This window comes from Neofelis nebulosa, chromosome 2 (genome assembly GCF_028018385.1).
Source record: "Neofelis nebulosa isolate mNeoNeb1 chromosome 2, mNeoNeb1.pri, whole genome shotgun sequence".
NCBI classification, from domain to species: Eukaryota; Metazoa; Chordata; class Mammalia; order Carnivora; family Felidae; genus Neofelis; species Neofelis nebulosa.
This window is the reverse complement of record NC_080783.1, coordinates 105363890-105378088: the sequence shown is the minus strand read 5'-3', so window position 1 is coordinate 105378088 and position 14199 is coordinate 105363890. Positions and strand designations below refer to the sequence as shown.

The window sequence follows — 14199 nt, the reverse complement described above, 5'->3', positions numbered from 1 at the left end:
GAGCCCCCTCCTATCAGTGCAGAGTCTGCTTCGGATCCTCTGTCTCCCTCTCTCTCTGCCCCTCCCCTGCACTCTCCCCCTCTTTCTCTCTCTCTCAAAAATAAATAAACATTAAAAAATAAATAAAAAGTAGCGTCCCTACTGCACCAGAGGGCACAGACTCCCCCAAGAGATCGACCTTCACAATCATGTCACCCAAACTCTTCCTTATGGATGAAAAAGCTGGGGATTTCCCCCAGCACAGGGCTCAGGGGTTAACAGTTCCCAGGCTCTCTGAACAGGATGCCACATCAACTCCTGTGACCACCTGTCCAGGTCCCAGAGTGACCCTTGGGTCCTGGGCAGCAGAGGCACAGCCCAATGAGATGTTACCCAACAGGGCCAGGGTAAACATCACCAGCAGTCACTGTTAACGGAGAGTGACTGACAAAGGTTTGGAAGGGGAAAAAAAAAAAAAAAGCCGGTGAAGTCTGGGCTGCGGTGAGAACCTGGGGTCAGAAATCCAAATTCGAGATGTTGGCACGGCCATTGTCTCTCTGAAGACTAGGAGAGAGTCCTTCTTTACCTCTCCTAGCTTCTGCTGGTTGCCAGGCATCTTTCACGTTCCTCGGCTTGCAAACACATCACTCCAGTCTCTGCCTCTGTTATCAAGTGGCATTGTGTGTGTGTGCATGTGTGTGTGTGTCCAAATTTCTCTCTTCATGTAAAGACACTAGCTATTGGAATAGGGCCCATCCTACTCCAGCATGACCTCGTCTTGATGACACCTGCAAGGGCTCTGTTTCCATCACATGTATGGTGGCAGAGGGGAGACTTAAATTTATCTTGGGGAGGACACAATTCACCCAGTACAGTGATCGATCCCCAAATCTCTGCTTCTGTTACCCAAAGTGAGATCTATGGAGCATATGAATTGCCCGGTGGGCGAAGGGGGTTTGTTTCTAAGCAGATTCTGATTCATAGGTCTGGGATGGGGCCCCAGATTCTATGTTTCTACTGTACAGGCTTACTGTACGCTCTTCCCACACATACACCTGGGCGCCAGCCAAACTTGGCCGTCCCGGGTGCCAGAACACCTGCCACCACGATCCCCCCGCACCAGCTCTGTTTGGATTGCGGCTGTCGCCTCCACTCCACTCCACTCCACACCCTACTTTCCCTGTGTTAACAAAATCCAGGGGCACCTGTCTGGCTCAGTTGGTAGAGCATCCAACTCTTGATCTCAGAAACTCTTGATCTTAGAAAACTACTAGCCCCCGGGGCGCCTGGGTGGCGCAGTCGGTTAAGCGTCCGACTTCAGCCAGGTCACGATCTCGCAGTCCGTGAGTTCGAGCCCCGCGTCAGGCTCTGGGCTGATGGCTCGGAGCCTGGAGCCTGTTTCCGATTCTGTGTCTGCCTCTCTCTCTGCCCCTCCCCCGTTCATGCTCTGTCTCTCTCTGTCCCAAAAATAAATAAAAAACGTTGAAAAAAAAATTTTTAAAAAAAAAAGAAAACTACTAGCCCCCAATGCAGTCACTTATGTTAAGGACCCATGTGAGTAAATGAAGACTTAATACCTAACTAGACTATAGTTCACACCCCACCCCCACCACCGTAAACTTAAATCTGCCAAACTGGAGGTCATTCTGATAGATGCCTTCCCTCTGCCTTAGGAGGGTGACAGGTGACAATGTATTATTTTCTAATAATTCCCCTCCCATCCCCTTTGCCTTTAAAAACCTTTCCTTTTCTGCAGCTCCATGGAGTTCCTTTCTACTTGGTAGATAGGATGCCGCCTGGTTCATGAGTCATTTAATAAAGCGATTTAGATCTTCAAATTTACTTGGTTGTGTTTTATTTGTTTTTAAAGATTTTATTTTTAAGGAATCTACACCCAACGTGGGGCTCGAACCTCTCTTTGAAATTGGTTGGCCGCAACGTAGACGAGAACAAGTTAGCTAAGTCTGCCATTTTAGACAGGTGGCCGGAAAGAGAGCAAGGCCAAGCGGGGCCCGGCCAGCAGTGGGCGCCCATGTTCGCTCGGGCCCCTCCCGGCTCCGCCCCATCCCGCGCTTTATGCCCCGCCCCCCGCGCCCCGCCGCGCAGGTCTCCTGCCTCCACTTCCGCTTTGGAGGACCTGAGTGCTCGGCGTTTCCGGGGCCGCCGCGTGGAGCTCTTCGGCTTGGAAGCTGTCGCCATGGCGGTCTTTGCAGGCCCGGCTAAGCCGTTCCTGTCACTGAACCCGCAGGAGGAGGCCAAGTTTCAGAAGGAGGTGGCGCAGTCTCGCCGGCGCGCAACCCAGGTGAGCAGCCACCGCGGGCCGAACTGAGAGGGGAGGCGGCAAGCCGGGTCTGGGGGTCTCCGGGACAGTGCGGAAGCCCGTGCGGTTCCCTGCCCCCGCGCTCCTCGCCTTCCTCGCGCCAGCGTCTCTCGGGGTGGCCCGCCGGCCTTAACGAGCTTGGAGGCCAAGGCCTCCCCGAGACCGGAAGAGGTATGCCGAACGAGAGATGGGATTTGGCCGTGTAGGCCTTAGGGGTCTCCTATGGAAATACGCGGGAGGTAATCGGGGTGATGCCAGGGGAGAGAGCCAGCTGTTGGGAATGGAATCAACCCCAGGTTAGAGCTGTCACGCCTCCGCCTTGCCCCCGAATTTGAGAGTTTTGTTTGCCCAGTTGGTGATTTTGGAGTTCTTAAAAGACAGTGTTTGCCGAGTTTCATTGGCTGACTAGGGCCCGTGACATCAAGTTGTATTTGCCTTGGTTTTTAAGCATAAAACACACATTTGACAAAAGTGAAAGTTCTTGCTTATAGAAAGCAAGGGCATGACTGAGGTGCTAGAAGGTTGTTCGGGATTGTGAAAGTCAGTGTCTTCAAATTGTTCAGTTCAGTGGGTGTGAGTAAACGGTGAACTGCAAGCAAAATTGAAGGGTATATTTGTGTGGAGTTTGGCCAGAAGATTTAAAATGATGTGTGCAAATATTGCTTATCCATCGATTCAGCATATACTTACTGAACGTTTACAGGGCGCTGGGTGCTGCGACACTGGAGGCTAAGACTACCTACCTACCACTAGACCGCTGTCCTCTTGGGGAAGTAGACGTTAAACACCAAAGTTTTTAATTACTACTCTGTCATTGGAAATGCAGGGCAAGTCTTTTGTCTTCGACTGAAAGCCAGCAGTCTTGAAGTTGTGTTGCAATGTGATTTTTTTTAATTAAAAGTTTTGTTTACCTGGTCTTTACGTCTTTAGCGAAAGGAGAAAGAGAAACTTACTCCTGGAGTAATCTATGTGGGCCACTTACCTCCAGCGCTTTACGAAACCCAGATCCGAGCATATTTCTCCCAGTTTGGTACTGTTACGAGATTCAGACTGTCCAGAAGTAAACGGGTAAGATTAGATCGTTTTATGTCTTACAAGTAAGTTTTGACACTTTACAATGCACGTTCATATACTATTGTTTATCACAGTTCATATCAGAAAGGGGAGGGTAAGATTTAGAACCGGCAACAGCCAAAGGCACAATCAGTATTAATGTAAATGTTTGTTTTGCTATTTTTTTTTAAATTGCTCCAAATCCTCAATTTAAATTGATAATCCTGATAAATGAATCCTATTTATTCTATGGTTACTAGGCCACGGGTACATGAACTTCAGTTTGAGGAGCAAGTATGAGTATCTTTTTTTTTTTAATATTTAAAAAAAAATTTTTTTTAATGTTTATTTTTGAGAGATAGGACATGAGCAGACAAGGGGCAGAGAGAGAGAGGGAGACACAGAATTCGAAGCAGGCTCCAGGCTCTGAGCCGTCAGCACAGAGCCTGATTTGGGGCTTGAACTCAGGACAAGCAAGATCATGAACTAGGCTGAAGTCAGACACTCCACTGACTGAGCCACCCAGGCACCCCAAAAATATTTGTTTGTTTATTTAATGTTTATTTATTTTTGAGAGAGACAGAGACAGAATGCGAGTGGGTTAGGGGCAGAGAGAGAGGGAGACACAGAATCCGAAGCAGACTCCAGGCTCTGAGCTGTCAGCACAGAGCCCGACACGGGGCTCAAACTCACGAGCTGTGAGATCATGACCTGAGCCGAAGTCAGGCACTCAACTGACTGAACCACCCAGGCGCCCCGAGAATATTTATTTTTAATGTTTATTTTGAGAGAGAGACAGCACAAGTGGGGGAGAGGCAGAAAAAGGGGAACAGAGGATCCGGGGTGGGCTCTTTGCTGACAGCAGTGAGCCCAATGTGGGGCTCGAACTCACACACCTGATCATGACCTGAGTCAAAGTCAGACATGCAAACAACTGAGCCACCCAGGTGCCTCAAGTACGAATGTCTTGTATTAGCCTCTGGCACAGGCATCCCTATGATAGCAAAGGGCTGTATACTGAGTAGTTAAGTATAAGGACACTGAAGCCAGACCACCTAGGTTTGAACCCTGGTTGTATAGGTCACTCATTGTATGACCTTGGACCAGTTATGTAATTTCTCCATGCTTCAATTTTCTTGTCTGTAAAATGTGAATAAAATAAAATAGCAAACACCTCCTAGAAGAATATGATGAAAAATTAAACAAGGTAATGAATGTAAAGTTTTAGAACAGTGACTGATACCAGCAGTAAATCCTTTATAAATGTTGCTGTTATATTGTACCTCCCTTCTAGTAAAGAAAAAGTTTATATGCTTTGTTTTCCTAATAGAGGAGCGGCCACTGTATTTTCTTCCCTGCACACATCCGCTTTGGGTTATAACCATAGACCTCTCACTGTTGGAATCTGTTTTTTCTTGATACACTTTTTCCACCTTTTATCAAAGTTAAATTTTATATTCAATTTGGTGTGTGAGGGGAGAGAGATGCACCTGTTATCTGCTGATTGTCATAAAAGCACAGATCCGAAGTTTTTCGTTGTCAAAGCAACATCTCGACATTAAAGAGGATTTTAACCTTAAAATGCCCTAGTGTCTCCCATCCTAAGCAAAATAACATTTTGTCTGTATTCCTCCCCTTGTTTTTCCATTTGCCTCTTTGTAATGGTTGTGTATTATGTGGGTGAGGTATTTTAAACATCCTAAAGTCTGCTGGCATATTTGATGACTATTCAGTGATCCACCATTTACTTTCATCAGGTGTCAGCTTGATCTCATACACTTGTTTCAGATCTTTGTTCTTTAAGAAATAAATTATAGGGGCGCCTGGGTGGCTCAGTCGGTTAAGCGTCCGACTTCGGCTCAGGTCATGATCTCACGGTCCGTGAGTTCGAGCCCCGTGTCAGGCTCTGTGCTGACGGCTCAGAGCCTGGAGCCTGTTTCAGATTCTGTGTCTCCCTCTCTCTGACCCTCCCCCGTTCATGCTCTGTCTCTCTCTGTCTCAAAAATCAATAAATGTTTTAAAAAAAAATTTTTTTTTAGAAAGAAAGAAATTATAGGTAGACTTGAGGTCCCCTTTTGTACCCTTCCCCAATCCTTTTCATTTTCTCCCCAAGTCCAGGGAATTACTATTCATGAATCCAGTTCTTTTCATTACTCTTTTTTTTTTTTTTTTTTTTTGAAAGGAAGAGAGAATCCCAATCAGGCTCTATGCTCAGCACGGAGCCCTACGTGGGGCTCAGTCCCGCCACCATGGGATCATGACCTGAGCTGAAACCAAGAGCCAGACGCATAACCTACTAAAGCTAGCACCAGGAACCCCTTTATGTGTTTAAGTTTTTACTACATGTTCATGTATGAATGAACATACATGTCATATTTGTTTCAAGTTTATATTTTATTCTTTAGCTTAATTTTTTCAGTTAATAATCAAAAGATTATTTTTCCCCTACCCATTCTGAAATCCAATCAAGGTTCATGCACTGTGTTTGGTTCTAGCTCTTTAGCATATCTAGAACAGTCTTCTTGCCCTTTTGGCTTAATTGTTTTTGCTTTTCTTGACATTGGCTTTTTTGAAGAAGAGTTCAGGTCAGTTTTCTTTTAGAAAGCTAGCTCCTTAAGGAGATGCACTAAAATTTACCATTTTCAGCATTGTTGCGTAATAAAGCTGCCACCTTCCCCACTCACCCCAATTTTGACTGTTTGCACAGTACTTCCAACATTCTGATACTACTAGGTAAAAGCTTGGCGCTTTTTTTTTTTTTCTTTTAGTTTATTTTGAGAGCTCACAGGTAAGCAGGGGAGAGACAGGGAGAAAGGAAGGATGGGAGAAGGTGAAAGAATCTCAATCTCAAGCAGGCTCCATGCTGTCAGAGCAGAGCCCAACACAGGGCTCAATCCCACAAACCAGAAGATCATGACCTGAACCAAAATCAAGAGTCAGACACTTAATGACTGAACCACCTAGGCGCCCCTACAGATTTTATTTGTAAGTAATTTCTACACCCAATGTGGGGCTCAGACTTACAACCCTAAGATCAGAAGTCACATGCTCTACCAACTGAGCCTACCAGGTACCCCTGGCTTTTTGTGGTTTTTTATTTGTTTCTTTTTTTAGACACTTGACATGTATTTTCGAGGCACTTTTCAGAAGGTTTATGCCTGTTTACAATGTGGCACAGTAAGTTGGAATCTGTGTGTGTCTTCCACTCCACCATCTTCCCCCTCCCTGTTAAGAGTTGGGATTATAGGGGGCACCTGGATGGCTCAGTCAGTTAAGCATCCAGCGCACCTCCACGCATATCATGATCTCTCAGTTTGTGGGATCAAGCCCCGCATAGGGTTCTGGACTGATGGTGTGGAGTCTGCTTGAGATTGTGTCTCTGCCCCTCCCCTGCTTACACCCACCTTCCCTCCCTCCCTCCCTCTTAATAAATAAACAAACAAACTTAAAAAAAAAAAAGAGGTGGTATTATGAGGGATTTTCAGACATACAGAGTTTTACCACAATCTTGCTGCAGGTAAGTGACAGCCGACGCACCCAGAGCTGCTAGTTAGCGGCACCGCGGTGTTACAAACGAGCCTCCTGCTCATTTCCTTAATTTCGTCACCAATTTTGATCCGTAGCCAAAGATATGTTTAATGCAAAATTGTGAAATAGTTATCGTTACTGATAATTGGAGCCGTAAGGGAAGAAAGATTGGCTTTCACCTACACTCCTAGATTTTCTGGCCGGAACCCTGTAAATTCGTGTCCTGCTCTTAGGCAAATGGAGGACGGCAAAGGGCTTTTTCATTTTCCACTACTTCCCGGTTGCCTTCAGCTCAAAATAATCCTTGTGCCAGGGTAGCATATTTGGGGATGGCATCCTCTGCCACTCTAAAGAACATTCAAGTGCCTGACTAACATCCCCTGGAGCGCTTACAGATTATTTCTTCATAGCAGCCCCGCGAGAGTGCTTATTCTTTCCCCATTTAATAGAATGAAACACTGAGGCTTAACATTACTTGCCTAACTGTCACAGCTAGGATCCAGACTTGGACATTTGGACTCTAGAACCCGTGCTCTTGTTATTAAGACAAGTGAGAAGATACACTATGTTGTGTGGAGAGCAGGAACTCAGGATGTGCATTTCAGGAGATGTTGGCAGCACCCCTTTACCATCAGTCATTAAGACGACCGGTCACTAGAAAACGTGAAAAGGAACACGATATTTATTTGTTTATTTATTTATTTGGTGCCATGCTGGGTGTGGAGTCCAACACGGGGCTTGAACTCACAACCTTGAGGTCAAGACCTGAGCTCAGATCAAGAGCTGGCTGCCAGCGGAGTCACCCAGGTGCCCCGAAAATGAACACAGTATTTTATTGATTAGCTTGGTGACACTGAGGAGTTAGTGTCTTCCCAGTTCTTATGTGTAGAATGAAAATTATATTACCTGCTTTCTTTGTGAACCACCACGCTATCTGCTGAGCGTTGTTTTGGGTTTTGTTTTGTTTTTTAAATGTTAACTTATTTGGTGTGCCTGGGTGGCTCAGTCATCTAAGCGACCGACCCTTGATTTCAGCTCAGGTCACAGTCTCACAGTTCTCCAGTTCGAGCCCCAGATCAGGCTCTGCACACTGACAGTGCAGAGTCAACTTGGGATTCTCTGCCCCCTCCCCCCACCTTCGAAATAAATCAATAAACTTAAGGGAAAAAAAAAACAACCTAAGTATTTATTTATTTTGAGAGGGAGAGAGAATCCCAAGCAGGTTCTGCACCGTCAGTGCAGAGCCCAACACAGAACTTGAACCCACAAACCATGAGATCTTAACCTGAGCCAAAGTCAGGAGTCAGACGCTTAACCGACTGAGCCACCCAGACGCCTGTTTTGTTTTGTTTTGTTTTGTTTTGTTTTGTTTTGTCTTGTTTTGAGTAGGCTCCACTCCGAGTGTGCGGTCGTAGGGCTAGACCTTACAGCCCTGAGACCAAGAGTCCCATGTTCTACAGACTGAGCCAGCCAGGCACCCCTCTGCTGGGCATTGTTAATACACGAATAAAGTGACTACCGTTGAAACTGGTGATGAGTAAAGGACTGTGGGCCCTACCAGATTTCCTTTATACAGTAAATTCCAGTTGGACTAGTAGCGTATTTATCACGTGATCAGAATCTCAGGTATACCTCAGGGGCGTGTGGGTGGCTCAGTCCAAGCGTCTGACTCTTGTTTCAACTCAGGTCATGATCTCACATTTCACGGATTCAAGTCCTGAGTTGGGCTTGGCACTGACAGTGTGGAGCCTGCTTGAGATTCTCTCTCTCCCTCTCTCTGCCCCTCCCCTGTTTGCTCACTCACTCTCAAAATAAGCAAATGAAATGAAAAATACAAAAAGAAATCCCAGGAACAACTCAAGATAGTTCAGGCTATTTTGGATTTCTTTTCCCATAACAGTCCCCACACTGTGCATTGAAGTTAGAATTAAAGGTGTCGTAATGTTATTCGGTAATGGGGCTTACGTACATCATTTAAATTAATGGTATTTTAGGAGTTTCACTACTGGTAAGAATTTGATTGTTCTACTTTTGGTGGTGGGTGTTCCATTGCAGACTGGAAATAGTAAAGGCTACGCGTTTGTGGAGTTTGCGTCTGAAGATGTTGCCAAGATAGTTGCTGAAACAATGAACAACTACCTTTTTGGTGAAAGACTCTTGAAGTGTAAGTGTTCTTCTCTCGCATTCTGTGGGGATGCATTGTAAGGACTTAAGTGCAGAGATAGGAGTGCATTTTCTAGACAGATTTCCAGTTGGGATTTTAAAATCTGCTAGAGTGAGAGCCATGTGTGCCGAGATGGAAGTAGGACGAGTCACTAGGAGTGCATGGAAGGGCAGGTGCCCAATCACTCATGGGATGGGGAAGGCTCCCCCGAGGAAGGGTCTTTAGGTGGAAACCTGAAAATTGGGAGTGCGCCAGGGGACAGCATGTGCAAAGCGAGAGGTGACTGATGGTACTTACTTGCCTGTGAAGGAATGTGAGGGGAGCCAGGAGATGAGAGGAGGTCAGGTTACCGATGGCTGGGCATGTAAATCTGGGAGTTGAGAAGATATCCTGAGGGCAAGGGGAAGCCATTAATGGGTCCTAGATGGGATAAGGTTAAAGGCAAGAAGTCCCATCTGAGAGTCGTGTGAATGACGGTGGCCGTGGCTCGTCCACAAGAGAGGAGCAGAGGGGGGCGACGCCAGCTCAGTGCGGCCCACAGAGAGTGGGGCTGCCAGCTCTGCATTCGCAGAGCACCCCTGTCCGCAGCCCGGTGCCTCTGGAGGCAGAGTCTAAGTTTTGGCTTCTCTGCGCTGATGGTGGATTGTGTGACCATCCCAGGTGCCGGAGCCACACACGCGGCTGACGACCTGCCCAGGCAGCGTCACTCTCCCTCGGTTCCCGTCGCTGGGAGAGAGAATCCCAGCAGCCTCATCGAGGTCATGGATTCATTTCACACATAAAAAGCATGGCTGTTGCCGAGAGGAAATGGGCCCAAGAGGCGACCGAAAACATGTCGGGACGGCATGTGTAGGATCAGTGCTGTGCTGGGTCTGACTTCGAAAGATCACACGAGAGGTTCTGAACTCTGATAGGAGTTCAAATGGAGGATTAGCCGCGTTGTCTCTTTTTTTTTTTTTTTGAGTGGAAGTAGCATGTTTTGGAGGTGAGCCGAGGAAAATACTTGTAGGGAGTAGAGAAGTCCGGGGACAAGGAAGTTACTGAGGGTGAGCTGGCAAGCACCGTAGTGCGTAGGTGGCTGGGCTCCATCCTGCTGGGTAGCACGGGGAGACCGAGTTACCCCAACCCCCAGGCGAGGGAACTGGGGTACTTACCAACTCACCACGTGTCGGTTGAAAGTCGATGCCGAGGGTTGGGCCTGCCTTTGCGAACAGTCCCGGTGTGCCGCCACGGCCTGCAAAGGGCCCGTAAGCAGAGAGATGGAGATCAGGGGAAGCTGGCTTAGTCCTGGAGAGGTAGGTACGCAGAGATGAGCTGAACGGGATCTTTCTGCTACGGCAGGTCACAGTCTGAGATCCTGCAAGCTTTAAGGACCCCTGCCCCCAGGCTTGATGCCACCACGACATGCCCTTCTATGACTCCTCTTGTTCACTTATGTATTCCTGGCTCCTGGATTAGTTCTTGGCGTTTAACAATAATTGTTGGCTGTGTGCCTTTCCTTTAGCCGCCCCCCCCCCCCCCGCCCCCGTATTCTTTCACTCTTGCTCTTGAAAACGGGAGACCCATTATCTTGACAAAAACATTGAATCCTCTCCGTCCCGTTGGTTTAGAAACACTTTTCTTTCTTTCTCTTACATCTAGGTCATTTTATACCACCTGAAAAGGTACACGAAGAACTTTTTAGAGAGTGGCATATTCCATTTAAAAAGCCATCCTTTCCAGCAGTGAAACGGTATAATCAGAATCGGACACTTCTTCAAAAGCTACAGATGGAGGAGCGATTTAAAAAGAAAGAAAAGTTACTCAGGAAGAGATTAGCCAAAAAAGGAATTGATTATGATTTTCCTCCACTGGTAAATATTCTTTCACAAAATGTTTTTCATAGTTTTTCACGGGGTGAGCTTTGTTCCTCAATAATTACAGCCTGTTTATGGTTTTATACATAAAGTGTCTAGCCCAGTGTTGAGGCTTTGTCTAAGTTTTTGAAACCTTGCACTGTAGGTTTCTTCTAAAAGTTTGTTAGCGTAGATCCCGTTATTTCCATTATACAGAAGAGGAAACTCTTGAAAGGGATTAGGTCATTCGCAAAATTTTTATGATCTGTTTTTAAGTTACTGAAGTTAAACCACTGTTTAACCAAAAACTATAATGCTTATAGAAAACTATTGAAGATGTCATTCAGAATGAAATGTTTGGTTTATTATATGCTCTCCTTAAACATCAAGGCTGTGAATCAACGATCTTTCTTATTGCCATTCTGATTTTGGAATTAGAAATATTTCTTCTTAACATATAGATTGGAATTAACCAATAAGCGTCAGTTCTGCGAATTAAATGAGCCAGGGGTTGAAATATAGGAGACAACTTAATGAAAATGAGTTAGCACGGATTTTCAAATTCCTGGCTGTTCACTTCTTGCTCGAATCCTAAACACACACTTTCCCAGTAGGTGTTAAAATAGCGTGTCACCGTCCCAGGGCCCTGGCGCTCGTGGGAACCTTGTGGGAGCCGGGACAGTGAAGCTGCAAAACAGGCCTGCAAAAAATGACTCTCCCATAGCCTGTTTGCTGGTTTTTGCAAGAGCAGCCCTGTTTCGTTGCCCAATCCTGAACTTGGCTAAGACGGGGCCCGCCTTTTCGCATTCTTCCAGTTCACGTTTCTTTTTTTTTTTTTAATATATATATTTGTGTGTGTGTGTGTGTGTGTGTGTGTGTGTGTATATTTTTTGTTTGTTTTGTTTTGTTTTTTTTGAGAGAGAGAATCCCAAGCAGGCTTCACACTGTCAACGCGGAGCCCAGTTGACATCACAACCCAAGCCAATATCAAGAGTCGGACTTTAACCAACTGTAGCTTTTGTTGTTACCATTCCTCTGGTTCACATCTGACTCGGGTTTCTGTATGGCCAACTTCAGGTTTGGCCCTACTTCAACCTCCACAGCTGTGCCCATTCCTTAGTGAGGGTCTCTCTCCCAGTTTTGCCTTAAGATCCTGGGTTTTGATTTTTAAATTGAAATGCTTTGTCATTTGGAGAGGATTTACTGATTATGCGTGTAAGGATCTAATGGTAAGTTAAGCATGTAAATGGCATACATATGTGACATTGCCAGTTCATTTCTTCATTTAAGGTTTTATGTAAAAAGAAAAAAAGAAGTGCTTCAGACACTGGTCTTCAGAAATCTACAAATAGCCAGGTAAAATTTTTTTTATCATGTTATATGCCAGGTATAAGGGAAAGATAAATGGGGAAATACATATTCAAGACTACTGTCGCTGATAAATACGCAGATTGGTGAAGTCTCTTAAAATTTATTGAAGGTCTTATCAAAGAAGAAGAAGAAAAAAGCTCCGTGTACTCCTGGCACCCCTGAGCAGACTGTGGATAGCCAGGTAAAATTGTGTTCACTGTTCTGGAAATGGGGTATTATAGAAATGATTTGAAAGAGGAAAAGCAGGGGCACCTGGCTGGCTCAGTTGGTGGAGCGTGTGAGTCTTAATCTCAGGGTCGTGAGTTCTAGCCCCATGATGGGTGTAGAGATTACTTTAAAAAGATAAAAGAGGAAAAGCAGTCCATGCTGCTGTCACTTTATTAAAATTTCAAATTTAACCTTGTGATTGTTTTAGTAAATCCTGGTGATTTAGCAGATGCAGTGAGCTTAGCAAAAGTTACTGTGAGCGTATGGCACTGTTTACCTTTTCGGCAAAGTGACTGAGTCAGTAGGGAGAAATGAGGCTACCATCTTTACAAATGTGAGACTAGTTTTCTCCCTAATACCCTATAATGGAGCACGTTCTATTCCAGTTAATTGTGAGCTTGACACTAACTTTGGTAAGGGCCTAGGCTGTGTTATGTGCACTTGTATCACCAAAAGGTATAAACAGGCCTAAAATAACACGGGGAACTTGTAAAAATATAGGGCAAGGAGTATGGGGGGGGGGTAAAGTCATTCCTAATATCTCCCTTTATTTCTCTATTACAATGTTTTACTCATTGAATCCAGGGCCCCACACCAGTTTGCACACCAACATTTTTGGAGAAGCGAAAATCGGAAGTGGCTAAAATGAACGTTGACGATAAAGATAACGAAATAGTTTTCAAACAGCCTGTACCTGGTGTAAAAGAAGAAACACAGCAGACTCAAACACCTACACGCTCAAGGAAAAAAAGACGAAGAAAAGGCAATCAGTGATTCTAAATGTATTCTATTTCTTCTGAAAAATGTGATTTTATTGTGAGGGCTAATTCTTTGTATTTAACTATGTGCAGTGAAATGCAACCATTGACAGGGTTCTTGGAGGACAAACTGTCGGTAAGGAAAACGGTCAGTAACCGGCTTACCTGCCCTTGCTGGCATTGCAGCGTGCAGTAGCTGGGCTCACGCTGCCTCTTTGTCCTAGTCTCTAGTTTTCTTTGCACATTTCATAGCTGTCTTTAGTTTCTCTTCCTGGATAGAAAAGTCCCCACTGACTGCAGCTTTTATTGTTACCATCAGATAAAGAATACAGACTCTTGCTTGACCATCTACATGGTTCTCTGTTAGACTGTGCACGGCTAACCCATAAGAGCACTTGAACATCATGTGATGGAAACTGGAAGTTAAATTACTTGGAGAGTGAGAAAGCCCTTCAAGTATATGTACGTGAGTGCTTTTACCAAGTTAAGTCTTTGGGGGGCTAGCAAGGTTTAATGACTGTCATTTTGTGTTCGTATCATCAATGTGGAATTGTATCTCAAGAATCAGTGACCAACAAATAAATAAACTTTTTCTACAATTCATTTATATGCAAGTGGGATTTGGGTGTCTTTTTCTTTTTAAGTGCTTATTTAAATTCCAGTGTAGTTACCGTAGAGTGCTATATTGGTTTCAGGTGTGCAGTATAGTGACACCCCCCCCCCCACACACACACACACTTCATACAACACCTGGTGCTCATCACAAGTGTCCTCCTCAATCCCCATCACCAGTTTCACCCATCCCCCACCCACCTCCCCTCTGGGGACCATCAGTTCTCTATAGTTAAGAGTCTGTTTCAGGGCTCCTGGGGGGCTCAGTCGGTGAAGCATCCAACTTCAGCTCACGTCATGACGTCAGCGTGTGAGTTCGAGCCCTGCATCGGGCTCTGTGCCGACAGCCAGGAGCCTGCTTCAGATTCTGTC

The 14199-nt window shown here is 45.5% G+C and overlaps 1 protein-coding gene across 2 annotated transcripts; it reads left to right on the top strand.

Annotated features, from left to right (window-relative positions):
* Positions 1 to 2090: 2090 nt before the first annotated feature.
* On the top strand, positions 2091 to 13822 carry NIFK (nucleolar protein interacting with the FHA domain of MKI67). Of its 2 annotated transcripts, none has more exons than XM_058715574.1 (7): positions 2091 to 2281; positions 3230 to 3367; positions 8936 to 9044; positions 10686 to 10897; positions 12170 to 12235; positions 12360 to 12431; positions 13043 to 13822. In XM_058715574.1, exons 1-7 carry the CDS (start codon positions 2177 to 2179, stop codon positions 13229 to 13231), a joined length of 891 nt encoding a protein of 296 aa, XP_058571557.1. In that variant the 5' UTR covers positions 2091 to 2176; the 3' UTR covers positions 13232 to 13822. The 2 variants fall into 2 exon arrangements, with proteins under 2 accessions (XP_058571557.1, XP_058571558.1); XM_058715575.1 differs by lacking the exon at positions 2091 to 2281 and adding an exon at positions 2368 to 2595.
* The last annotated feature ends 377 nt before the right edge of the window (positions 13823 to 14199 follow it).